Source organism: Solanum lycopersicum, chromosome 12, assembly GCF_036512215.1.
Source record: "Solanum lycopersicum chromosome 12, SLM_r2.1".
In the NCBI taxonomy this organism is placed as follows: Eukaryota; Viridiplantae; Streptophyta; class Magnoliopsida; order Solanales; family Solanaceae; genus Solanum; species Solanum lycopersicum.
In genome coordinates this window covers 57,821,236-57,848,586 of record NC_090811.1, presented here as the reverse complement: position 1 = coordinate 57,848,586, position 27,351 = coordinate 57,821,236, and the positions used below count along the sequence as shown (strand labels likewise).

Below are 27,351 nucleotides of genomic sequence, written 5' to 3'. Positions count from 1 at the left end.
CATTGGAACTCATGCTTCTAATATGGTATAAAATAAATAAAAATATATATACTATTTCTTCCGTTTCAAAAAATGATTCTATTTTCTTTTTAGTCTGTTTCAGAAAAAATAACTATTTTTTCTTTTTTGGTAACACTTTAAATTTAACTTTTCATGTGACATGTTTAAAGACCACATTAAAGAAAAATTTGCTTCATTAACATAAGCTTAATTTAGAACGACAAGATTAAAAAGTATTTTCTTTTAACTCGGTTTCAAATTAAAGTAGACATGGTTTCTAAAACCGAGTAACTAATAGTTATTTTTCTTTGGTAACAATACCATTTCGTACACTAGTAGGCAACGGATTATCCCTTGGAAATCCAAATAAGCACCAAAATTTTTATCCATATATTCTGTGGCGTTATCAATTCAAGATTTTTATAGCTTCAAATCATCTGGAAGCAAGAGAAAACCTCACTTTTTGCCTTGACAATCAGTAAAGGTAAGAAACCATCGACTTTTCAAACAAAGAAGCAGTTTAGTAGGACGAATCAAGGGGAACAGCAGTTTCATGCTTGCTAACTAATGATTTTGTGATTCTTGGGTTATAATGAGTTTTAATTGGTTTGTTAGATTGAAAAAATGGAACATGCAAAAGTTTTTGTTAGTATTCTCTCCTATATGATTTTCTTCTCTTTTTTTTTTTGACGCTTTACACAAATTTGATCCTCTTTTTCCAGAATATAGTCTGTACAGGATACTGACAAATAGTTGGGGGTTTAAGACATATTTCATGAAATAGATATTAAGCAGCAAAAGAAACTAAACTCTGGTTTGTCCGAAATGAGCTTAGAAAGTCATGATCATATTCTCCAAAGATGCCCTAGTTCTGAAATTGTTGCTGATTCCAACTGCAATTGGGAGTATAAAATATGTGAATCTCCTAATGTTGTTCAGCCAAAAGCAGTTATAGATCAACATCCTCCGAAAGCAAGTGTTTGTGCTTTCTGTTATTCTGCTAAGACCACAGAGGTGAGTTATCAGTACAGGGGAAACTTCAAGCTATCAGCTGTCTTGCTTTATACTTTTCTTAATACTCACTCCACTGCTATCATTTAGAAAGTTATCTAATTATTTTGTGGTCCACTCCTTTATTTATCTGCACATATTCTGCTATATGTAGCCCATTCTTGATACTAATTTTTTCATTTTTTGTCAAATATTTGCAGAAAACTGGACCTTTTTTGTACTTTGCAAATGGAAGGGAAGTTGTGGGTAATGTTACTTCTCTTTCCAAAGTCATATGTGTGCACAGTAAGTGCATTGAATGGTAGGTGGTTTAAATCACTTTGCTTGATATTCTTCATAAAAAAAAAATCACTTTGCTAGATATTCCAGACATATTTTTGTTTTATAATTACTTGCCATTTCAAAAAACATAATAATGTTTGATTATTGCACAACTGATAAAGGGAAGCTTTAAGTAGCAGTTAAGTGACAGCTCAATCCTGTGCAATCACTTTATTTCTTTATGTAGGTGTTGGATAACAGGATGAGATGGAACAAGTGGACTTTAAATGCATTATGTCTCTTCATCTTTATGCTTGAATTATTTAGCTGTGGATAGATGTTATGGACAATTGCAGTTGGAGAAAAAAAGGAACCTTCTTTTGTTGGTCTAACAAATTCTTTTTATTTAATAGAAGTGTCAATATTCACATACTAGCTCATTGGACACTAGAGTTAGATCCTCAAAAATAACCAAGAGGAAACTATGGCTAGTTGGTCAGCTAAACAAAACAGAACCAAGTCTAAAAACAAGGAAAACAACTAAGCCTATCTAAACAGCTTGTCCATTTACCCACTATATGTAACTATATAACTATGACTCTAATGATAGCTTTGCTATCATGTGCTTTCTGACTGACTCTCAACTTTTTTGATCTAACCAGAGATGATAGCAGTGGCTACAAATAGAAACCCCATGATAGCATTCATAGATCTTCGATTGTTCACCTTGACTGACAGCCACCCTACCTCAGCCTCCCATGATCCGATCTGCCTATTAAGTCCCATACAATGTAGTAGAATCTTCCAGATATCCTGGGAATAGAGCTATCAAAGAACATATGAGCATGAGTTTCCTCCCTGCAGATGCACCAAGAACACAATCGGACAATCCAAATGTGTTTAGTAACCTTTGGTTGTAACAATCGATCATCGTAATCTGTTGTGCTTATGAAACTGTGTTTTTAGTGAATTTAGTCATATTTGAATAATCCAGATACGGCTTAACTCATATAGAGCTAATCAGGCAACACGTAAAGGCTGTTTCACTACATGACTTGTATCTCCACTGCTAAAGCAAAATCTCATTCTTATATTACTTCATATTTCCGTTGATCCTTTGGTGTGCTGCTTTATTTGTGAACGCCACAATTATTTGCTAGTCAATAAACTTAGGTAAGTTAGGTTTGATTGGATACCTTTTCAGAACATAATTTCATTGGTTACAGGACACCTCAAGTATATTATGAAGGAGAAATTATAAAAAATTTGGACACCGAGTTGGCAAGAGCTACAAAACTCAAGTGTAGTAGTTGTGGCATGAAGGGTGCAGCGCTTGGCTGCTACATGACGTCTTGCAGGAGGAGTTATCATGTGCCCTGTGCATTTGAAATCCAGGATTGCCAATGGGATATGGTAAGTAAATACAACTAGTAGTTAACATATTTATCAAATTGAGCATTGTAAAGTTTTCATCATCTTATTTTCCCTTAAAAGTTCACATATTTAATTACAGGAGAACTTTGTGATGCTGTGCCCAGTTCATAAATCTGTTAAATTTCCAAGTGAGAAGTCAAAGTCTATAGAACATATCAGGAGGGAAATGCATCCAAAGGCTTCTCCCCTGTAAGAAGAGTAATTAAGGCACTTACTATTTTTTTTTCTATCGGCTCTTAAATTATTGGTAGTTGTTGAGTATGATGAAAACATCATCATATGAATTTTAAAACCTGTGTGCTACTACTTCAATCTACCCACCTGCCTTAAACTCCTTGGTTTAAGTTTTGTTAATTTTGAAACTGGTGTAACTTCCTAGTACCATCAAAATTTTATACTAGTTTTCTAGATATAAATAATGTACACTACTACTTTGACTTCAAAATAACATTATTATTTTTAAAAAGAAAAATTAATTCTAGTTAACAAGATGTTCGGCATTTGTTTGCAATACATTACCTTGGAGGTTGTTGTAAAAACTTTATTATTAATAGAGAAAATAGTCAATTGCCTCCCAACCTATTAGCGAATACCAACTACACACCTATGATTCATGGGTACCTCTTGAACCATTTCAAAGTGAAATTGATTCCACCCTAAAATGTCATAATCAGTCATGTGTTTTATGGTGAAATACGCACGCTTGACACGTGTATTTCATCAGCTAATCTTTTTCTTTTTTCTTCTTCATCTTCCTTTCTTCTTCAAAATCATCATTTCAGTCCTAATTACTATAAAACACCATTTGTTTTACCTTAAAAAATTCTTATGTGTCTAACAAATCAGAATCAAATCTAATGCACTACTTTATCCATACAAAATTGTTGTCATCTTCTCTGAGCCATCACCTGTCAAGTTCCAAATAGAGCCAAAATCAACTCGTAACGTCAATTTAAAAACCCATCATTCTTATCTCTCCAAAATATTCATGAACATTTATATACCCTGTTATTTTTAACAGGGTAAATAAATAAAACTGCAAGCAATCATCTAATTATGCAGTAAAAAGTATATGATTTTTTAATATAAGTAAAGTATGCTTATACTCATATTGTTCTTGTATTTTATACATTCTCATCTCGTAAATTGAGATAATTAAATTTCCATATCTATAATTAGTATGTTGATATACTTTTTCCATTTGAGAAATTGCTTTTTTATATGATGCAAAGCTATCTTATGCTTCCATGCTCTTTTTCTTACGCTATGTAAGTGTGATTGTATAATTTTCATTTTTATACGTATTTATGCAAATAGTATGATATATTTATACATAACATGTTGTTGAATCATAATATGATTTAATCCCTACAGATACTAAGTAATTTTTATTAATGTTTAATCAAGATAACAACTTATAACATGTATATAAGATTATAATATACTTAATAAAATATAGTTTTTTATACCTTCTTCCTCTAGTTGATAATTAGTCTTATCAATGCCTCATCATTTCTCCTCTTCGGCCATGAATAGCTTTTTTCGCCTTCTTCACTCTTACGGCTACTTTTCTCGCTATTCCTCCTAAAGGCTGGAAATCGCAACTTCCACTTTGAACTACTTATCAAGTTTGAAGAATATTGATATATAAACAAACTTTTATTTCATATATATAATCTTACTTACATATAATAAGTAGATATCTTAATATGACATTTAATAGAAACACTTTTCCCTAGCGGGAGAAGTTAACTACTCACTCATATTAAAACTTTCTCACTCTTATTTTTTCTTACTCTAAAACTCACACTTCGACTGACTCTACTTATTACAATATCTCTCTCCTTTTATAGATGATCAGGAGGGACTTATTTACAATTATTTATCTTTAAAGGTCTTCCTTTAAAGATTCCATTATTGACTCGTCTCAGTCAAAAGTCTCTATCTTCTTTCACATGGGCTGCTGCTTTTGTTGTGGCCGACAGAGCATCTTCTTTTTCTTTTGTAAAAGAAAAGTATTTTGTCTTCTTCTTCTTTTGTAAATGTAAGTGCTTACGTTTTTGTTTAACTACGTAAGTGCTTACGTCTGTCTTCTTCATCGATCTTCTTCCATCATCGATTGTGTTCATGCTCTAACATTTTACATGCTAGCTTCCAAGTCTCCTCTGTTGCCCCTAATCTATGGAGCTCGATATCAAGGATCCTTTCTTTAAGTAATTCTGACTTTGAATTTTCCTTGGTGATTAATACCCAGTCAGAATCTTGATCAATTATCTTGAAATTATCTCGGTAAAATCTCTTTAAAATGGCATATAAGGCTTTTATTCCTAATGCCCTTCTGGTTTGTATCCACTTTTTGTTAAAAAAAGGAAGTTTTTTATCAACTCCCGTAGCCTTAACGTTGAAATCTTTTATTTTCTCAACTGTTATGTAGTTGAGAGTTGGATAGTATGCCTGAGAGTCTTGACATTCCATTGCAATACTATAGAATCTACAGTATACTCCTCCATTGCCTTGGCTGACATTCTTGATTGCGTTGAACAATCTGGATGGTAGTTGGGATAACTCTTTGAGGTCTGGACCTGTGTAAACTCGATCCAAAAATCCGAACTAAAATAATAGAGCTGTAAAGCTTGGAATTCCATTTGGGAATATGGAAATTCTAGGGAATAAACTAGTAGTTCCCAAAACTCCATATGTTTCTCCACTGTGTTCTGGGAGATTGTAAATGTATTTAGTGAATTTTAAATACTCTTCTTCTTTTGGACGTACCTGCAAAGAAGAAAATTTTTTTGCTTCAGAAGAATTTGGGTTAGTTTTACTTTCTGGGTTTCCAGATATTTTTTCAGTTTTAATTGATGATGAGCTAGAAGATTCATTTGCTCGGCTTTCTCTTACATCCTTTTTGGATGAAGATGGCATATCAGTGCGTACCGTCGAGATGTTTTTTGCACTAGGTGCTGGTGGGACATCTCCTGCCACCTTGTTGAGAATGATATTCTCTTTCAGATTTGAATTCTGAGTTGGACGTGAGTCCAAGTGTTCACAGAGAAGTAAAAATGCTCTCATGTTTTCGGCTTGATCAGTGCCAAGTTGGTTTATTTCGTATTGCAGCATTCGAGATTGTTCTGATAGTTTAGAGAGTTCATCTCTTATTTTGAACAATTTTTGTCCTTTCTCGTCGATGGATTCATCCAACTTTTTCATCCTTTCATATATCCTATTAACTAGGATTTTCGTCTGATTGTCCATATAGGACGTTTCTTGATAGGAAATCTGCAAGAAAATTGTCAATTCCTTTTATGTATTCAATAGAAAAGGAATAAAAAGATAATAAAACTTGCCATCTATGAAGTCTCCTGTATTGAGGTTCTGAAGGCAATTTATTGTTTATTAGTCCTGCAACTTGAGTGTTATCAGTTCTAATAATGAATTGTTTTGGTAAAAGAAATGTAGAAAACTTTCTAATTCCCTTTACGATTGCTAATAATTCCTTTTCGTTAGTGGAATATCTTGTTTCTGCGTCATTAAATGTACCGCTTGTGTATCTGCAGATTTCATTAAGACCTGTTTGCAAAATAGCACCCCAATGATAATCCGATGCATCTGTTTGTAGAACTAGATTATCACTTTCATCTGGTAGTCTTAACTTGGGCAAATTTTTGCATTCTTCTTTTAAGTTTTTTATACATTTTGTGTGTTCTTTTGTCCAACCAAGTCTGTTGGATTTTCTTATTAACTTTTGAAGTAAATTTCTTTTCTTTGCTAAATCAGGTATAAATTCTCCTGCATAGTTCAAACAACCTAGAAATTTCTGGATTTCTTTTTTTGTTGTAAGTTTATCAGGAAATTCTATAATTTTTTAGCAATATGTACTTGAAGTTCTATTCCATTTTTAGAAATAATCATTCCTAAAAATTCTATTTCATTTTTATTTATTTCAGCCTTTTTTCTGACTTAAGATTATTCCATTTTTTAAACGTTTTTCTGAAATTTTTTTCGGATGTTTTAAATGATCTTCATATGTTTTAGAACATATTAATATATCATCAATATAAACTATTAAATAGTTATCTTCTGAGAAGATCTTATCCATTCTTCTTTGGAATATTTGTGGTGCGTTTTTTAATCCAAAAGGCATTATTAACCACTCGTAATGTCCATTAGGAGTACTAAATGCAGTTAATTTAACTGAATTCTCTTTTAATTTTATTTGCCAAAATCCGCTTTTACAGTCAAATTTTGAGAAATGAGTTTTTCCTTTTGCAAGGTTAATTAAATTGTTTTTATTTGGAATAAAATATCCATCAAATAGACAATTTTTATTTAATTCTTTATAGTTTATTACCATTCTTGCTTTTCCTCTCTTTAATTCAGCATGATTTCTTACCAAGAATGTTGGACTACTATGAGGACTTTTACTCATTCTAATGAGATTTAACTTTAGTAACTCATTAATTTGGACTTTAAATTCCAATTTATCCTCTTCATTATATAACATTGGTTTTACCCTAATTATTATGTTTGGATCTTTTAGTATTAAACTTGCTTTTTCATGGCTTTGTTCCTATTTTTCTAATGGATTTTCCCCATATGATTTTTGTAAATTTTCTTTAATTTTTTCTAAATTAAGACATTTACAAGTAATTTTTCTTAAATTATCTAAATATTTTCTTTCATATTTATCTTTATGTTTTTCAAGATTATAAACATTTTGTATTCTTGGGACTTCGATATAATGTCCACAAGGTGTTTTTAAATTTATTATATACAATGTTTGTTGATAATTCTGAAATTGTTGTATAAAATCATTTCCTAATAATAAATCTGTTTCCAGTTTATCATAAGCAAATAATTTGTTTATTGAAACAATTTTCGATCCTAAAATTATTTCTACCTTTTCTTTTGATTTTGTTAATTTTTCTTTATCTCCTGTGATTCCTATCATAGAGATATTATTTTTATTTAAGTCCCAATCTTTTATTAAAAAAGATTTTGCTAGACTTGCTTCTGATCCGTTATCTATTTGACAACAAGTTGTCGATTTTGTATCATATATTGTTATTTCTATAAAAACTGAAACCTTAAAAATTGTTTCCTTTGGCATTTATATTTTTGATAAGAAACAAGTTTCATTTTTATATATCATTTCTATTCCATCTTTTTCGATGTTATAGTCTTCTAAATCATTTAGAAATAAATTTCCTAAAATTAATTCTTGATTACTTTCATGATTTATAATATAACAAGGGACTGTTATTCTTATTGTGTCTAGTTGTATAGGTAAATCTACCATATTTTTACAACTAAAATTATTACCTTCAAATGTTTTGTATACGTATTGTTTTCCTTCGTAAACTGTTAATCCATTTATAAGATATTCTTTAATATGATTAGCAGTTGCTCCTGTTTGTATCAGAATATCCTGATTTTTCCATTCTAATCCATTGAATATTCTTCCTTTTATTTTCAATATATTTGAATATTCATGTTTTAAAGGATATCTATTAGATATACTTTTTCTGATGCAATTTCTTCCATATTCTAATGAAAGCCTAGGGTTAGTAGTACTTCCTATCTCATGTGTTTTTCCAAATCGAATTTCATATTCGTCTGGAATTTGTGCTTGTTGAATTTCTGCTTCAATTATTCTAGCAACTCCTGCACATTCTCTATCTATTTCAATAGATTCTTTATTTTTAAACACATTTCCATAATTTGAATTTGTAACTGTGTATAATGCTTGGTAATATATACTCATTATATGATTACCTGGTTTAAATAGATCATTCCTTTTGATCTGAAAATGTAGACTTAATGCATCATTAAAGTCAGCGTCTTTTAGTGATATACAATATCTTGGATAATAAGTGAATAGAAGCTTAGTGTAAGCTAAATTTCCTTCTACTATTCCAAGATTTCCTTCTCTTGCGTTCATAAATCTTTCATCGGATAAATTTATCACTATTGGACAATTTATTCCTTCTTTAAAGGTTGATTTAACCAATATTTGGATTCCTCCTAAATGAACGTAATTCATTTTCTTTCTTTTCTTTTCAGGAATTTTTCTTAATAATTGATTTATCATTGATTTTGTTAATAAGTTTAACTTATGTTTTCCTGTAGTTTGGGTAATTTCTATTACCTTTTCAACTTCTTGATATTCATGATAAGAGATTTTATCTCTTGTGATAATCCTTTGCATTCTGCTTAATAAGTTGTCTTCTATTTTAAGATTTAATTTTAATCCTTGGATTTTCTTAAATGTTTCTCCATCGAAAGTTGTTTTTAAAGCATATCCATGGTGATCTTCTTCTGTATCTAATATCTGTACAGACTCTTCCTTTTCTTGTATTTCTTTATTCATTTAATCAGACTCTTATGAACTAGTTGAATATTCTTCATAGATTTCTTCAAAGAAATCATCACTTTTTATAGATTTTATAGATTCTAAGTTTGAATCTATTTCTAATCTATCTATTTTTGAGATTTTTACTCTTTTCTTGTTACATTCATAACTTTTGTATCCTTCTTCTCCACAATTGTAACATTTACATTTACTTTTAGTTTTTACAAATTCTGTTTTCTTTTTATAATATCTTTTCTTTGGTATGTATTTTTGTTTAGTAAAATTTTTCTTTTTAATTAACCCTTTCTTGAGTTGTTCATCACATCCCCATTGAGTAGATGCCTGTGTATCTTTACAATAGATTTGTGTATTAATTCTTTTAGCTTTCCTTTGCATATTATGTGACATACATAACTGCCCTAATCTATTATTTAGGAAATTTATTCTTTGACCAAGAGTGTCTCCTTTTATGTTTTCTTTTTCATATTCTTCTCTAAAATATTTGGCCCAAAAGCCTGGTAATTTTTGATAGTATTTTTCTAAATAAGGCAACATTTCCTTACCCTATCAAATATCTTGTTGTAATATTCTTCGAATTCACAAGTGTATTCTTTAATATAACTCATTTTACATATCTGTAATTTTTCTAATTTTTCTTTTGCTAAATTTTTTATTATTTCTTTGTTTTCCTTTTCATTTCCTTGTCCTCCAAAGAATTCTTTTGTAATATATTGCTTAAGGTTATTTATACCTTCTTGTAAAGAGTTTTTTTGATTCTTCTAAGGTATCATTTTCAATTATATTTTCAGCATCTTCAGTTAATCCTGAAAACCAATCATTTACCTTTCCTGTAAAGGTATTTATCATTATGAAATATTTTTCTTCATCCGTATAATTTCCTTTTCCTAATAGCAAATACATTAACATATTTTGAGACCAAAGATCTAGGCTATTTTCTGAATTCCTTTTACATTCTAAATCTAAGAATTGTATGCTAATATCTCCTGTGGGTAGTCTATTAGGCATAAATCTTGATTTATCATTGTTATGATAATTTTTTGTAAAATCATTATTTGTTTTTGATTTATTTGTAAAATTTTTATTTTCATTTTCTGGTTCTTGCCATTCATTTTTTATCGAAGTTGAAACTTCGAATTTTCCTTGAGGTCCTTCTGTTTCCCCTCTATTCATGAGTACATTTATTTCTTCTGAAAGACTTAAGTCTTCTAAAGAATAAACTAACTCATCTAATTCATTCATCATTATTTTGTTCAATTAATTTTGAATCAATCTCTATTACTGAATTATCACTATGATTTATTTCTAAATCATTTTCATTTTCTATATATTTTTCTTTTCCTTTTTGTTTTTCTAGGAATTTCTGTATTAATATTTCATCCATACTTCCTTTTTGGTAAGTATTTTCACTAACTGATTTTTTATTCAATAATTTTTTAATATATTTTTGACTTATTCTTTTGTCAATTTTATCTGTTTTTTTCTATAAAATTTGTTATTTTCCCCGGAATATTTATATCTGGAAACCCAGAAAGTAAAACTAACCCAGATTCTTCTGGAGCAAAATTTTCTTCTTCTTTGCAGGTACATCCAAAAGAAGAAGAGTATTTAAAATTCACTAAATACATTTACAATCTCCCAGAACACAGTGGAGAAACATATGGAGTTTTGGGAACTACTAGTTTATTCCCTAGAATTTCCATATTCCCAAATGGAATTCCGAGCTTTACAGCTCAATTATTTGAGTTCGAATTTTTGGATCGAGTTTACACAAGTCCAGACCTCAAAGAGTTATCCCAACTACCATCCAGATTGTTCAACGCAATCAAGAATTTCAGCGAAGGTGATGGAGGAGTATACTGTAGATTCTATAGTATTGCAATGGAATGTCAAGACTCTCAGGCATACTATCCAACTCTCAACTACATAACAGTTGAGAAAATAAAAGATTTCAACATTAAGGCTACGAGAGTTGATAAAAAACTTCCTTTTCTTAACAAAAAGTGGATACAAACCAGAAGGGAATTAGGAATAAAAGCCTTATATGCCATTTAAAACAGATTTTACCGAGATAATTTCAAGGTAATTGATCAAGATTTTGACTGGGTATTAATCACCATGGGAAATTCAAAGTCAGAATTACTTAAAGAAAGGATCCTTGATATCGAGCTCCATAGATTAGGGGCAACAGAGGAGACTAGGAAGCTAGCATGTAAAATGTTAGAGCATGAACACAATCGATGATGGAAGAAGATCGATGAAGAAGACAGACGTAAGCACTTACGTAGTTAAACAAAAACGTAAGCACTTACGTTTACAAAAGAAGAAGAAGACAAAATACTTTTCTTTTACAAAAGAAAAAGAAGATGCTCTGTCGGCCACAACAAAAGCAGCAGCCCATGTGAAAGAAGATAGAGACTTTTGACTCAGACGAGTCAATAATGGAATCTTTAAAGGAAGACTTTTAAAGATAAATAATTGTAAATAAGTCCCTCCTGATCATCTATAAAAGGAGAGAGATATTATTGTAATAAGTAGAGTCAGTCGAAGTGTGAGTTTTACAGTAAGAAAAAATAAGAGTGAGTAGTTAACTTCTCCCGCTAGGGAAAAGTGTTTCTATTAAATGTCATATTAAGATATCTACTTATTATATGTAAGTAAGATTATATATATGAAATAAAAGTTTGTTTATATATCAATATTTTTCAAACTTGATAAGTAGTTCAAAGTGGAAGTTGCGATTTCCAGCCTTTAGGAGGAATAGCGAGAAAAGTAGCCGTAAGAGTGAAGAAGGCGAAAAAAGCTATTCATGGCCTAAGAGGAGAAATGCTGAGGCATTGATAAGACTAATTATCAACTAGAGGAAGAAGGTATAAAAAACTATCTTTTATTAAGTATATTATAATCTTATATACATGTTATAAATTGTTATCTTGATTAAACATTAATAAAAATTACTTAATACCTATAGGGATTAAATCATATTATGATTCAACAACATGTTTTGTATAAATATATCACACTATTTGCATAAATACGTATAAAAATGAAAATTATACAATCACACTTACATAGCGTAAGAAAAAGAGCATGGAAGCATAAGATAGCTTTGTATCATATAAAAAAAGCAATTTCTTAAATGGAAAAAGTATATCAACACACTAATTATAGATATGGAAATTTAATTATCTCAATTTACGAGATGAGAATGTATAAAATACAAGAACAATATGAGTATAAGCATGCTTTACTTATATTAAAAAATCATATGCTTTTTACTGCATAATTAGATGATTGCTTGCAGTTTTATTTATTTACCCTGTTAAAGCATATGATTTTTTAATATAAGTAAAGCATTCATATACTCATATTGTTCTTGTATTTTATACATTCTCATCTCGTAAATTGAGATAATTAAATTTCCATATCTATAATTAGAATGTTGATATACTTTTTCCATTTGAGAAATTGCTTTTTTTATATGATGCAAAGCTATCTTATGCTTCCATGCTCTTTTTCTTACGCTATGTAAGTGTGATTGTATAATTTTCATTTTTATACGTATTTATGCAAATAGTATGATATATTTATACAAAACATGTTGTTGAATCATAATATGATTTAATCCCTACAGATACTAAGTAATTTTTATTAATGTTTAATCAAGATAACAACTTATAAATGTATATAAGATTATAATATACTTAATAAAAGATAGTTTTTTATACCTTCTTCCTCTAGTTGATAATTAGTCTTATCAATGCCTCAGCATTTCTCCTCTTCGGCCATGAATAGCTTTTTTCGCCTTCTTCACTCTTACGGCTACTTTTCTCGCTATTCCTCCTAAAGGCTGGAAATCGCAACTTCCATTTTGAACTACTTATCAAGTTTGAAGAATATTGATATATAAACAAACTTTTATTTCATATATATAATCTTACTTACATATAATAAGTAGATATCTTAATATGACATTTAATAGAAACACTTTTCCCTAGCGGGAGAAGTTAACTACTCACTCTTATTTTTTCTTACTGTAAAACTCACACTTCGACTGACTCTACTTATTACAATAATATCTCTCTCCTTTTATATATGATCAGGAGGGACTTATTTACAATTATTTATCTTTAAAGGTCTTCCTTTAAAGATTCCATTATTGACTCGTCTGAGTCAAAAGTCTCTATCTTCTTTCACATGGGCTGCTGTTTTTGTTGTGGCCGCAGAGCATCTTCTTTTTCTTTTGTAAAAGAAAAGTATTTTGTCTTCTTCTTCTTTTGTAAACGTAAGTGCTTACGTTTTTGTTTAACTACGTAAGTGCTTACGTCTGTCTTCTTAATCGATCTTCTTCCATCATCGATTGTGTTCATGCTCTAACATTTTACATGCTAGCTTCCAAGTCTCCTCTGTTGCCCCTAATCTATGGAGCTCGATATCAAGGATCCTTTCTTTAAGTAATTCTGACTTTGAATTTCCCTTGGTGATTAATATCCAGTCAACATCTTGATCAATTACCTTGAAGTTATCTCAGTAAAATCTGTTTAAAATGGCATATAAGGCTTTTATTCCTAATGCCCTTCTGGTTTGTATCCACTTTTTGTTAAGAAAAGGAAGTTTTTTATCAACTCCCGTAGCCTTAACGTTGAAATCTTTTATTTTCTCAACTGTTATGTAGTTGAGAGTTGGATAGTATGCCTGAGAGTCTTGACATTCCATTGCAATACTATAGAATCTACAGTATACTCCTCCATCGCCTTGGCTGAAATTCTTGATTGCGTTGAACAATCTGGATGGTAGTTGGGATAACTCTTTATGGTCTGGACCTGTGTAAACTCGATCAAAAAATTCGAACTCAAATAATTGAGCTGTAAATTCTAGGGAATACACTAGTAGTTCCCAAAACTCCATATGTTTTTCCACTGTGTTCTGGAGATTGTAAATGTATTTAGTGAATTTTAAATACTCTTCTTCTTTTGGATGTACCTGCAAAGAAGAAAATTTTTTTGCTTCAGAAGAATCTGGGTTAGTTTTACTTTCTGGGTTTCCAGATATTTTTTCAGTTTTAACTGATGATAAGCTAGAAGCTTCATTTGCTCGGCTTTCTCTTACATCCTTTTTGGATGAAGATGGCATATCCGTGCATACCGTCGAGATGTTTTTTGCACTAGGTGCTGGTGAAACATCTCCTGCCACCTTGTTGAGAATGATATTCTCTTTCAGATTTGAATTCTGAGTTGGACGTGAGTCCAAGTGTTCACAGAGAAGTAAAAATTCTCTCATGTTTTCCGCTTGATCAGTGCCAAGTTGGTTTATTTCGTATTGCAACATTCGAGATCGTTCTGATAGTTTAGAGAGTTCATCTCTTATTTTGAACAATTTTTGTCCTTTCTCGTCGATGGATTCATCCACCTTTTTCATCCTTTCATATATCCTATTAACTAGGATTTTCGTTTAATTGTCCATATAGGACGTTTCTTGATAGGAAATATGCAAGAAAATTGTCAATTCCTTTTATGTATTCAATAGAAAAGGTATAAAAAGATAATAAAACTTGTCATCTATGAAGTCTCCTGTATTGAGGTTCTGAAGGCAATTTATTGTTTATTAGTCCTGCAACTTGAGTGTTATCAGTTCTAATAATGAATTGTTTTGGTTAAAGAAATGTAGAAAACTTTCTAATTCCCTTTACGATTGCTAATAATTCCTTTTCGTTAGTGGAATATCTTGTTTCTGCGTCATTAAATGTACCGCTTGTGTATCTGCAGATTTCATTAAGACCTGTTTGCAAAATAGCACCCCAATGATAATCCGATGCATCTGTTTGTAGAACTAGATTATCACTTTCATCTGGTAGTCTTAACTTGGGCAAATTTTTGCATTCTTCTTTTAAGTTTTTTACACATTTTGTGTGTTCTTCTGTCCAACCAAGTCTGTTGGATTTTCTTATTAACTTTTGAAGTAAATTTCTTTTCTTTGCTAAATCAGGTATAAATTCTCCTGCATAGTTCAAACAACCTAGAAATTTCTGGATATCTTGTTTTGTTGTAAGTTTATCAGGCAATTCTATAATTTTTTTAGCAATATGTGCTTGAAGTTCTATTCCATTTTTAGAAATAATCATTTCTAAAAATTCTATTTCATTTTTATTTATTTCAGCCTTTTTTCTGACTTAAGATTATTCCATTTTTTAAACATTTTTCTGAAATTTTTTTCAGATGTTTTAAATGATCTTCATATGTTTTAGAACATATTAATATATCATCAATATAAACTATTAAATAGTTATCTTTTGAAATGATCTTATCTATTCTTCTTTGGAATATTTGTGGTGCTTTTTTTAATCCAAAAGGCATTATTAACCACTCGTAATGTCTATTAGGAGTACTAAATGCAGTTAATTTAACTGAATTCTCTTCTAATTTTATTTGCCAAAATCCGCTTTTACAGTCAAATTTTGAGAAATGAGTTTTTCCTTTTGCAAGGTTAATTAAATTGTTTTTATTTGGAATAAAATATCCATCAAATAGACAATTTTTGTTTAATTCTTTATAGTTTATTACCATTCTTGCTTTTCCTCTCTTTAATTCAGCATGATTTCTTACCAAGAATGTTGGACTACTATGAGGACTTTTACTCATTCTAATGAGATTTAACTTTAGTAACTCATTAATTTGGACTTTAAATTCCAATTTATCCTCTTCATTATATAACATTGGTTTTACCCTAATTATTATGTTTGGATCTTTTAGTATCAAACTTGCTCTTTCATGGCTTTGTTCCCATTTTTCTAATGGATTTTCCCCATATGATTTTTATAAATTTTCTTTAATTTTTTCTAAATTAAGACATTTACAAGTAATTTTTCTTGAATTATCTAAATATTTTCTTTCATATTTATCTTTATGTTTTTCAAGATTATAAACATTTTGTATTCTTGGGACTTCGATATAATGTCCACAAGGTGTTTTCAGATTTATCATATACAATGTTTGATGATAATTCTGAAATTGTTGTATAAAATCATTTCCTAATAATAAATCTGTTTCCAGTTTATCATAAGCAAACAATTTGTTTATAGAAACAATTTTCGATCCTAAAATTATTTTGTACCTTTTCTTTTGATTTTGTTAATTTTTCTTTATCTCCTGTGATTCCTATCATAGAGATATTATTTTTATTTAAGTCCCAATCTTTTATTAAAAAAGCTTTTGCTAGACTTGCTTCTGATCCGTTATCTATTTGACAACAAGTTGTCAATTTTGTATCATATATTGTTATTTCTATAAAAACTAAAACCTTAAAAATTGTTTCCTTTGGCATTTATATTTTTGATAAGAAACAAGTTTCATTTTTATATATCATTTCTATTCCATCTTTTTCTATGTTATAGTCTTCTAAATCATTTAGAAATAAATTTCCTAAAATTAATTCTTGATTACTTTCATGATTTATAATATAACAAGGGACTGTTATTCTTATTGTGTCTAGTTGTATAGGTAAATCTACCATATTTTTACAACTAAAATTATTACCTTCAAAGGTTTTGTATACGTATTGTTTTCTTTCGTAAACTGTTAATCCATTTATAAGATATTCTTTAATATGATTTGCAGTTGCTCCTGTTTGTATCAGAATATCCTGATTTTTCCATTCTAATCCATTGAATATTCTTCCTTTTATTTTCAATATATTTGAATATTCATGTTTTAAAGGATATCTATTAGATATACTTTTTCTGATGCAATTTCTTCCATATTCTAATGAAAGCCTAGGGTTAGTAGTACTCCCTATCTCATGTGTTTTTCCAAATCGAATTTCATATTCGTCTGGAATTTGTGCTTGTTGAATTTCTGCTTCAATTATTCTAGCAACTCCTGCACATTCTCTATCTATTTCAATAGATTCTTTATTTTTATACACATTTCCATAATTTGAATTTGTAACTGTGTATAATGCTTGGTAATATATACTCATTATATGATTACCTGGTTTAAATAGATCATTCCTTTTGATCTGAAAATGTAGACTTAATGCATCATTAAAGTCGGCGTCTTTTAGTGATATACAATATCTTGGATAATAAGTGAATAGAAGCTTACTGTAAGCTAAATTTCCTTCTACTATTCCAAGATTTCCTTCTCTTGCGTTCATAAATCTTTCATCGGATAAATTTATCACTATTGGACAATTTATTCCTTCTTTAAAGGTTGATTTAACCAATATTTGGATTTCTCCTAAATGAACGTAATTCATTTTCTTTCTTTTCTTTTCAGGAATTTTTCTTAATATTTGATTTATCATTGATTTTGTTAATAAGTTTAACTTATGTTTTCCTGTAGTTTGGGTAATTTCTATTACTTTTTCAACTTCTTGATATTCATGATAAGAGATTTTATCTCTTGTGAAAATCCTTTGCATTCTGCTTAATAAGTTGTCTTCTATTTTAAGATTTAATTTTAATCCTTGGATTTTCTTAAATGTTTCTCCATCGAAAGTTGCTTTTAAAGCATATCCATGGTGATCTTCTTCTGTATCTAATATCTGTACATAATCTTCCTTTTCTTGTATTTCTTTATTCATTTAATCAGACTCCTATGAACTAGTTGAATATTCTTCATAGATTTCTTCAAAGAAATCATCACTTTTTATAGATTTTATAGATTCTAAGTCTGAATCTATTTCTAATCTATCTATTTTTGAGATTTTTACTCTTTTCTTGTTACATTCATAACTTTTGTGTCCTTCTTCTCCACAATTGTAACATTTACATTTACTTTTAGTTTTTACAAATTCTCTTTTCTTTTTATAATATCTTTTCTTTGGTATGTATTTTTGTTTAGTAAATTTTTTCTTTTTAATTAACCCTTTCTTGAGTTGTTTTTTCCTTTTAAAAGGTCTATCATCACATCTCCATTGAGTAGATGCCTGTGTATCTTTACAATAGATTTGTGTATTAATTCTTTTAGCTTTCCTTTGCATATTAGGTGACATACATAACTGCCCTAATCTATTATTTAGGAAACTTATTCTTTGACCAAGAGTGTCTCCTTTTATGTTTTCTTTTTCATATTCTTCTCTAAAATATTTGGCCCAAAAGCCTGGTAATTTTTGATAGTATTTTTCTAAATAAGGCAACATTTCCTTACCGCTATCAAATATCTTGTAGTAATATTCTTCGAATTCACAAGTGTATTCTTTAATATAACTCATTTTACATATCTGTAATTTTTCTAATTTTTCTTTTGCTAAATTTTTTATTATTTCTTTGTTTTCCTTTTCATTTCCTTGTCCTCCAAAGAATTCATTTGTAATATATTGCTTAAGGTTATTTATACCTTCTTGTAAAGAGTTTTTTAATCCTTCTAAGGTATCATTTTTAATTATATTTTCAGCATCTTCAGTTAATCCTGAAAACCAATCATTTACCTTTCCTGTAAAGGTATTTATCATTATGAAATATTTTTCTTCATCCGTATAATTTCCTTTTCCTAATAGGAAATGCATTAACATATTTGAGACCAAAGATCTAGGCTATTTTCTGAATTCCTTTTACATTCTAAATCTAAGAATTGTATGCTAATATCTCCTGTGGGTAGTCTATTAGGCATAAATCTTGATTTATCATTGTTATGATAATTTTTTGTAAAATCATTATTTGTTTTTGATTTATTTGTAAAATTTTTATTTTCATTTTCTGGTTCTTGCCATTCATTTTTTATCGAGGTTGAAGCTTCGAATTTTTCTTGAGGTCCTTCTGTTTCCCCTCTATTCATGAGCACATTTATTTCTTCTGAAAGACTTAAGTCTTCTAAAGAATAAACTAACTCATCTAATTCACTCATCATTATTTTGTTCAATTAATTTTGAATTAATTTCTATTACTGCATTATCGCTATGATTTATTTCTAAATCATTTTCATTTTAAAAATGGATTTGATTTATTAGATGTGTTCTAAACAAGTCTATTGAAGAATTATGTTCATAAATGCATCAATTGCTGGTAACTTTGCATACCAGACATTCATGTATGAACCTTCAACAATGATAATGGTCGAGGAGATATAGTTGTTTAGGTAAATAACGAGAAAGATAAAGAAAAGGAAAAAGAGAAGGAGAAATATTCTAAAAGAAAAAGAAAAAAGGCAACTCATTCTCTTTGAGAGAGTGAAATGCATTCTCTGTGCCAACTTAACACTTAAGGATTTATTTATTACATTTTATGTAGTCCAGGGGGTAATAGGACTCTATGAAGTATATGTGTAGTTGGTCATTAGCTAATAGGTTGTGGGATGGGGTATGCATGACTATTTTCTCTTTATTAATATGAAGATTTTTTAGGAGTTTAATTTCAGCGTTCTAAAATATCTTTGGTAAACATAGATAATTTTTGTTTCTAACTTTTTTATATAATTTTGTACCTTTTTTTTGTCATCTTCAATATTGTTTCAACAACAACATACCCAGTGGAATCTCACAAGTGGGTTTAGGGATGGTAGAGTGTACGCAAATTTTATCAGTACATCGTGGAGGTAGAGATGTTGTTTCTGACTGACCCTTGACTCGAGTCCAACATATCTTGTAAAAAGGAGAAACTCGTTCTAAATGGAAACCCTGATTGAGACCACCCACACGGTGATCAAAACTCTTCCTTATTTGCTTCAGTGTCAATTGATTGACACATGAACGAAGCTGTAACGGAGCATGTAGGTAATGATCAAGCACGACTTTAACAGCTACCTGTGATTGGAAAAAAAGAGAACTTGATCAGATAGTTTGTGCGGTGAATTTCTCACCTCTCTATTGATCTTTCCCTTGCCGTATAGGTAAAGCTAGAAGAGCAACCATCATTGGCCGACAGCTTATTGGCAAACCTTCCATTCTTATGTTTACATCACCTCTCTTTCTCGCATTGACCGGACAATGGTTTCAAGGGAGCATCCCATGGGGCAACCATAGCTTGAACCGTCCTTCTCGCAGTCAACTATATAACTTAGGTAGCAATGGTTTGAGCAAAATAGTGGTTAATCTTCGTTGTGTCCTTAGGGTGGGCGACATGAATAACTTTTCTAGCATCAACATGAGTTGACCAAAGACTGGAGTAGTTGTCATCTTTTTTCATAATAGTCATCCAACAAGAAAGACAAAGACCACTTAGCTTAGTGGAATAGGAAAGAGAGTGTCAAGCACAACTTCCATGTCACCAGAGTTATCTTTTCATTTATTTGGAGAAGGAATGAAAAAGGCTTTTCAAGAAGGCATGATTGTCATGTCGATCGACAGTTGTTAAATATTATCTCTAGGTCCCTCACTTTAGGGCTTTCTTTCACCGTTGACAAACATGGTTCGACGGGCCAGCTATGCTTCCTCTTCTAAAACAGTGACACACTAGTCTGATTCCCTCTTCAGAAATTGCCAGAAATCCTTCTATTACAACCCCAGTAAACAGGGCATTCAAAACATCAATCTCATTCTATGCTCTATGCCATCTTTCTTATACTTTGACTATTGATTCATTTGCACAACCTTCCCACACAAAGGAAAGTGGGTAAAGGCCCGAATAAAAAGACTCTTCTTTCTTTGATTTGAAAAGAAGGTGAGATCCTTAACCCTCTGGTTTGTTGGTAAACCCTTCAAAGATAGAAAGCCAGCGTCCTCTTTGAAGAGTTTGGTGAAAGGATCGGTAGCATTCGAGGATGATCTGAGCTGAGGTCTAGCCCTAAGGGATAATGAGCATGGCAACTACCGTAAAATGAAAGGATAGGGGCCATACTCCATAGCCTCCTTTTTACTGAATCTAGCCCTAAGGGATAATGAGCATGGCAACTACCGTAAAATGAAAGGATAGGGGCCATACTCCATAGCCTCCTTTTTATACGAGATTTCCTAAGCTTTCTCTCTTGTTGCATTCTATTTGCGATGAAAGGACATCATACAGTCTCATTCAAACAATGAAAGATAGGTAATCGACTCTATCCAAAACTGAGACTCAATAGGGGAAAGGGACTTAGGGGACAACTAGAAGATAAATGATCAAGCAAGCGGACACAATCAAAGAGCATCACCACTTTTCAATCGACAAAAGTGAAATCTCTTTTAGTTCGGTCTACTTTTATCTTTTGAGTCAGACTCTTTATACAAGAAATCAGGTTTTTTGAATGTCTCTCTTCTGGCCTGGCCTATTAAGTAAGTTAGTTAGAGACCAGAACTGGACCTACGAGAGACGAGATTTCCAGTAAGAGTAGGTGCATGTGAAGTTGAGAGTTGGTCAAAAGAGGCCGCGCACCTTAAGTTGCACTAGTGGATTGAATTACCTTTTTTTAGTGCCAACAAAGTGCATGTGCACTTGGTTAATTTAAAAAACAAGTATTGGCGGGAGAACTGATACTATAAGTAGGACAAAAGCCTTCAATGATAAACTAATTATTTTTTTAGCATTTTTCCACATATCAAGGGAACTCCTTTCTTTGACATTTGTATTTGAGAGTGAGAGCTATGCTTAGGTCAGTTCCCTCAGACAAGATATTCTGGAGGCCTAATTCCAAACAGAACTCAAGGTAGAGGAAGCCCTTCGTTTGGACAGGGTTACTGAAGACTCTCTTTCTGCTAAAAGGCTTTTGATTAGAGGGGAACGCTCTATCCATTTGGGAAGCCATTATCCTTGAAAATCTACTTGGACCACCTATTTTTTCTTTTCTTTTGAGAAGGTAACATTTCTGTATATTGACAAGTCAGTACATGGGTTGCACTGAAAACATATGTGCATATATATCAAAAGACAGAAAAACCAACTCAAAATCCTGACAAGACCCGTCTATAATTGAGTCGGTATCCTCAAGTATATTTGTTTGCACCAGAAACAAAAAAGTCAAACAGTTTAGTTTGATCATCTGTAGGTCACAGTTTTTGCTTTCAGAACATCTTGAACTCCTTTCCTTCCATATTGTCCACCAGATGCAAGTTGGGACAATTCTCCATCTGTCTCTGTCTGCTGCTCGTACTCCTTCTTCCTCCCAACCATATAACAAGTGAGTTATTTTGTTAGGCATGACCCAGCTAATGCCTCCAAGTCTAACAAAAATCCTCCACAGTTGTGTAGTTTTCTTGCATTTTAGGAATAGATGACTAACTGTCTCAACCTCTTTAGATAGAGAACTATGGAACCCACTGTAGCCCGCCTTATAGAAGGCTTTTTAAAGAGATTGCTCGACAGTACTTAGATCTGGTCTTTGAAGGAATAAAAAAAAGGAGAGACTGGTTAACACTATACTAGCCTCACCCTGGATCCACCCTGATTGAATGACAAGGTGTTGGTATCTCTTGTCATAGAAATGTAGTGAATCCACAATGTTGCAATTTGTTAAGTGAAGCTGTAAGAGGAACTGCTCGAGTTGATGGTATAATTAGGTTTCACTATGCTCTTGATAAGCAAATGTATCTCATTTGATTGTCATGTGGAGAAGAGGCTTGTTAAGGTATTAGTATGTCTAATAGGAGTATCTTCACATACATATGTACACTAGAAGAGATGTGTATCTGTTTAGGTTTTAAAAGTCTAGTTAAATATTTAAATTAAGTAGTCCATTATGATTTATCCATTAGTGTAAAATTGGGAAAATGTTTTTGTTTTCTCTTTCTTCTAGACTTTGAATGAAGTAATATCCTTGTCAAGAAGTTAGCTGGCATATCTATTGGAACATATTGGATATCAAGCTCCGTTACATGAAGGAAGCCACATAATATCGGGGTTTATTAGTTGAAGAGCTTTATGTTAATTCATGAAATACATAACAAAACTTGCTTGTATACTATAACACATCATTTTTTTCCCCATGTAAATCAAAGGGCAATTGTGATATGTATAGTCATTAGAATATGAGGGTAATTGTCCTCATCTATAAGCAAGTCCATAACTCTCTTCCTTTTTGACCATTGTGCATGCAGAACCACCGAGCAATTGACTTTTTGGGCAAGATCATCAGATGGACCAAAAGAATGGGTTCTTTGTGGGTCTGCTCTATCCTCAGAAGATAAGGTTGGTTTATCTTTTCTGCAGTGACTGTATCCTCTGCTAGTTCTATTGTATGTCCCTTGTATCTATTTAAGAGTGTTTGATCAGTCTTACAATCATGTATGCAGTTACAAGTCACATGGAGAACTGCCATTGGCATGTTTCCAGTCAAAAACCCTTTGTTTATTTGATTATTTCAGCTCTCTGGTATACTAGAGGAGTCAACTTTTGATGGTCATGCATAGATGGTTTAACTCTACATTTGTCAACGTTAGTTGATGTATTAATCCTGGTTGATCATTGATGCATGTCCTGGGAATAGCAATGTATGAAAGATCCACTTATTTTAGTATGTTCACATTTATTTGCTTACTTGTATGGTATTTGTACTTTAGCCTACTTTAATGCCCTTTTATTTTGAGAAAGCCTTTGAAGTAAAATAAATTTTTACTTCTTTTTGCTTGGAATTGTTAGCTGAAAATGGTGCGTTTCAGACATTATTAATCCATCGTATTGGTTTTTTGACATTTTGCAGTACATGTTGGTGAAATTTGATGATATGTGTGGTGCAACTGCGTGCAAGTTCTGGAGACCAAATGTCACACATGTTGTTGCAACAACTGATGTAAAGGGTGCATGCACCAGAACAATGAAATTTCTCATGGCGATTTTGAGTGGAAAATGGATCCCAACTATGGACTGTAAGCACTGTTTCCTGTCATATAAAATTGTTTGTGGGATAGGTTTTTCATTTGGTTCTCCATGGAATGAGGGTGAACGTTCAATCGCTATTGAATCAAGAAATGCAATAAAGTAGAATGTGTGGGGGATATAAGAATAAGTTGTTTTGTTGTTGAGGGAAGAGAAGGAAATACCTGGATACATGTGTGACTTCTCCAGAGCCACTTTGAATGCGTGGACATTTTTTTGGAAATAGTTTGCTTGGCCTGGGTCAATAGTTAATTAGTTGTCTATTGAAAAGACGGATGATTAATTTGTTTTAATTCCATTCTCCTACCATGGAACTTGTTTATTTGCAGGGGTAAAAGCTTGTGTTGCAGCAAATGGTCCAGTAAATGAAGAACATTATGAAATAAGTCTAGTCAATTATGGCCGTTCTGGGGGCCCCAAAGCTGGAAGGTTAATGGCCTCAGCTAATGTAAGTATCTGGTTATTGCAGCGCTAGAGAAACTAGTTTATTATATTCCTTGTGAATAAGCTTGATGGCTAAAGATTTTTTTTTCTGGTTCTCAACTGAGGTGGCACATATTAAAAGCTTTAGTATCGAGTAACCAATTATCCCTTTATGTTACAGGGGCCAAAGCTTTTTGATGGTTTCGAGTTTTATTTTATTGGAGATTTTATGCCAGATTACAAAAGTGACCTGTTAGATCTAGTCGAGAAGGCTGGAGGCACAGTCATTCAGAGTGAGGAGCAGTTGGTGAAACAGAATCATGCTGCACAGGGAACTCAGCCATCTTCTCTAGTCGTATATAACTGTGATCTATCGCAAGGTTGCTTTGAAGAAAAAATCAGAATTTTGCTGCAAAGACTAGCAGAAGCTGAGGATCTAGCCGAGCAAATCGGTTCTCAGACTGTTCAGCATACTTGGATTCTGGAATCTATTGCTGCATGTAAATTGGTACCTTTCTGCTAATGAGTGATCGCAACAAGTTTTTTGTGCAACTGAAATACTTCCACTTATGGCAGAAGAACAAAAGTAGTTGTACATTTTCTGCACCTGGAAAATATAGTTGAAAATCTTAAATGCTAAAATTTTGTGTATAAATGTGAAAGAGATATTACAACCTTGGTTTCAAGTTCTAACAATTTATTCAAATTGGACTAAAAAAGAGATATTACAACCTTGGTTTCAAGTTCTAACAATTTATTCAAATTGGACTAAGCCCAGTATATTTTTCCTGAATGAACCCACGGTCCAAGTTATTTACCTGACTGTCTCCTTGTTCTATACGATGAACCATTGCTTCTGCATCCTTAATATCATTATAGTATATATACACTCTAGTAGTATTTATATACTATCAAGGTATCCATATACTCTAATGGTATTCAATAATAGTTCAACAATTTTTTCATTGAAACACTGCATGTTTCTCCTTGACACTTTTAATAAATATTGAAAATGTGATTAGGAGATCCTATTAAATGATAAATATTGATATTTTAAAAAATTTCCATTTTTGTTTCAAGCCTTTTTATGATAATTCATTTTTAGTCCATGGAGCCCAAAAAAAATTGGTGGGTCATGACCCAACATAGTTTTTATTTCAAATCTATTTTCTTGTTTTTAATTTTAATCTAACCCGCTCAATTGACATTCCTAAACTTAGGATAAGACGTTCTCAAGAGAAGTTAAAAAAAGATTATGCCAAAATTTTAATTTATTTTCATTTATAGCCTTATGCTAAATGGTTCTTAATGGTTGGAAAATATTAACAAACATGAAGTTGGGTATTTAATTATTACATACTGAAAGCAGAGAAATGGTTCCCTTGGTTAAAAAATATTAACACGAACTTGGATATTTAATTTGTACACTAATAAATTTGATTGCACTTTGCGTGGTCGTTAGTAACTCTTTTTTAAAAATGATTCACTACAAAATTCTTCTGTGAAAAAATTTAAAATATAATTTTGTATTCATATATATTATGATTTGAGACCAATACATTGTCGTTAGTTAATAACCCATACATATATCAAACATAAATCATTTAAGCATCGATTGTTTTAATAATAATCTCCACCTTTACACTTTGATGTTTTTATCGTTTAATTATTTATTAAATGTTAACTATATGAATGTAACAACGTCAAACATAAAATGAGTATTTTATTTTTTTATGGAACATAAATTAAAAAAGAGAGGCACAATCTTTCTAAGATAATAGGAGGAAAAAATATATAAAAGAAACTTGATTCACAATCAAATTTTAGGAAAATGATATAATAAGATGAATATGTCCACTAAAGAAAAATTAAATGAAAAACATTCATAAATACATAAAGAATTTTATCTTTGTCATGTCTAATTGAGTTTCTTAAAATGTCATCGAAGCCAAAATTAACTTCTGGGAAATACCAAAGACTGAAAATATGGAAATAATATGAATTTAAACACTTCTAACATTTAAAATAAATAGAAAATTTATGATTGCCATAGTTAATGCCCTCTTAATTAGAAGTACCTTTTTTCTTAATTTGTAATAACTTTTATGTTTCTAATTAAGATGTATTTAAAGAAATTCATTAAAGAGTACTATTTGATTTTTTAAAAATTAAAATATGTTGAATGAACAAAATTAAAGGAAGAAAAATATTCTGTCTATTTTATAAGTTATCAACATTATTAAAATGACTGTCCCAAAATATTTATCATTAGTAAAATCAAATTAAAATTAATTAATTTTTTATTTTAACTTTAAATAATTATTAAATAAAATAATTCTTCTTTGTTTATGATTTCTGAAAGAATTTGTAAAAGAGAATTGAGACAACTGATATGAAATGAATAGAATAAACAATATCGACAAAAATATTATTAGACAACTCATCTTAGACATTTTTATTAAAATGAAGGAAATGAACCGAAAAAAAAGCAAACAAAAGGAAGATCATCACATATTAAGACTATAATTGAAATGAGCCCTTGTATAAATTTGATTGCAAAATATTTAAAACAATTTCATATAAATAATAGTCAAAATAATATATTTTATTTATCCAAAATTATCCCTTATTTATTTTTGTGCAAACCTTGTCAAAGTAAATGTTATAGTTAATCACAGTTAATACCATTGCATTTTTTGCAACTAACTAACCACTATATTAATTACAATATAATAATCTTGGTACCATATTTCATAATTAAACATAAACATATATGAAATTGATAAATTAAGAATTGAATGTTATATGAAATTGATAAATTAAGAATTGAATGACATGAAACGAATGATAGAACAATATAAATAACGACAACAAAAAAAAAACACAATACATACTTCTCCCAATTGATTTCGTTTGACAAATAACTTAGCAGTCTTCGTTAGATACTTAAATTTTCATAACAATAAAATTAACGACTTCAAATTCTAATTGCAACAAATATCGTTTTTCAAAAGGACAACATCAAAAATTATTTTTCAACATAAATTTGACAAAAATATTTCAGCCGATTTTACTTTTATGACTATTTTAATTTTTGTTTCATTCTTTTTTTTTTCTAACACAAGTTTTACTCTCA

The 27,351-nt window shown here is 30.7% G+C and overlaps 1 protein-coding gene across 2 annotated transcripts; it reads left to right on the top strand.

Annotated features, from left to right (window-relative positions):
- The first annotated feature begins 250 nt into the window (after positions 1–250).
- Positions 251–24,889, top strand: LOC101249153 (BRCA1-associated RING domain protein 1-like). 2 transcript variants are annotated; one of them, XM_069292346.1, is made up of 9 exons: positions 257–484; positions 723–1,014; positions 1,212–1,312; positions 2,499–2,685; positions 2,786–2,895; positions 23,015–23,105; positions 23,617–23,782; positions 24,122–24,240; positions 24,397–24,889. In XM_069292346.1, exons 2-9 carry the CDS (start codon positions 826–828, stop codon positions 24,736–24,738), a joined length of 1,305 nt encoding a protein of 434 aa, XP_069148447.1. In that variant the 5' UTR covers positions 257–484; positions 723–825; the 3' UTR covers positions 24,739–24,889. The 2 variants fall into 2 exon arrangements, with proteins under 2 accessions (XP_069148446.1, XP_069148447.1); XM_069292345.1 differs by having other exon boundaries at positions 251–1,014.
- Positions 24,890–27,351: the final 2,462 nt, after the last annotated feature.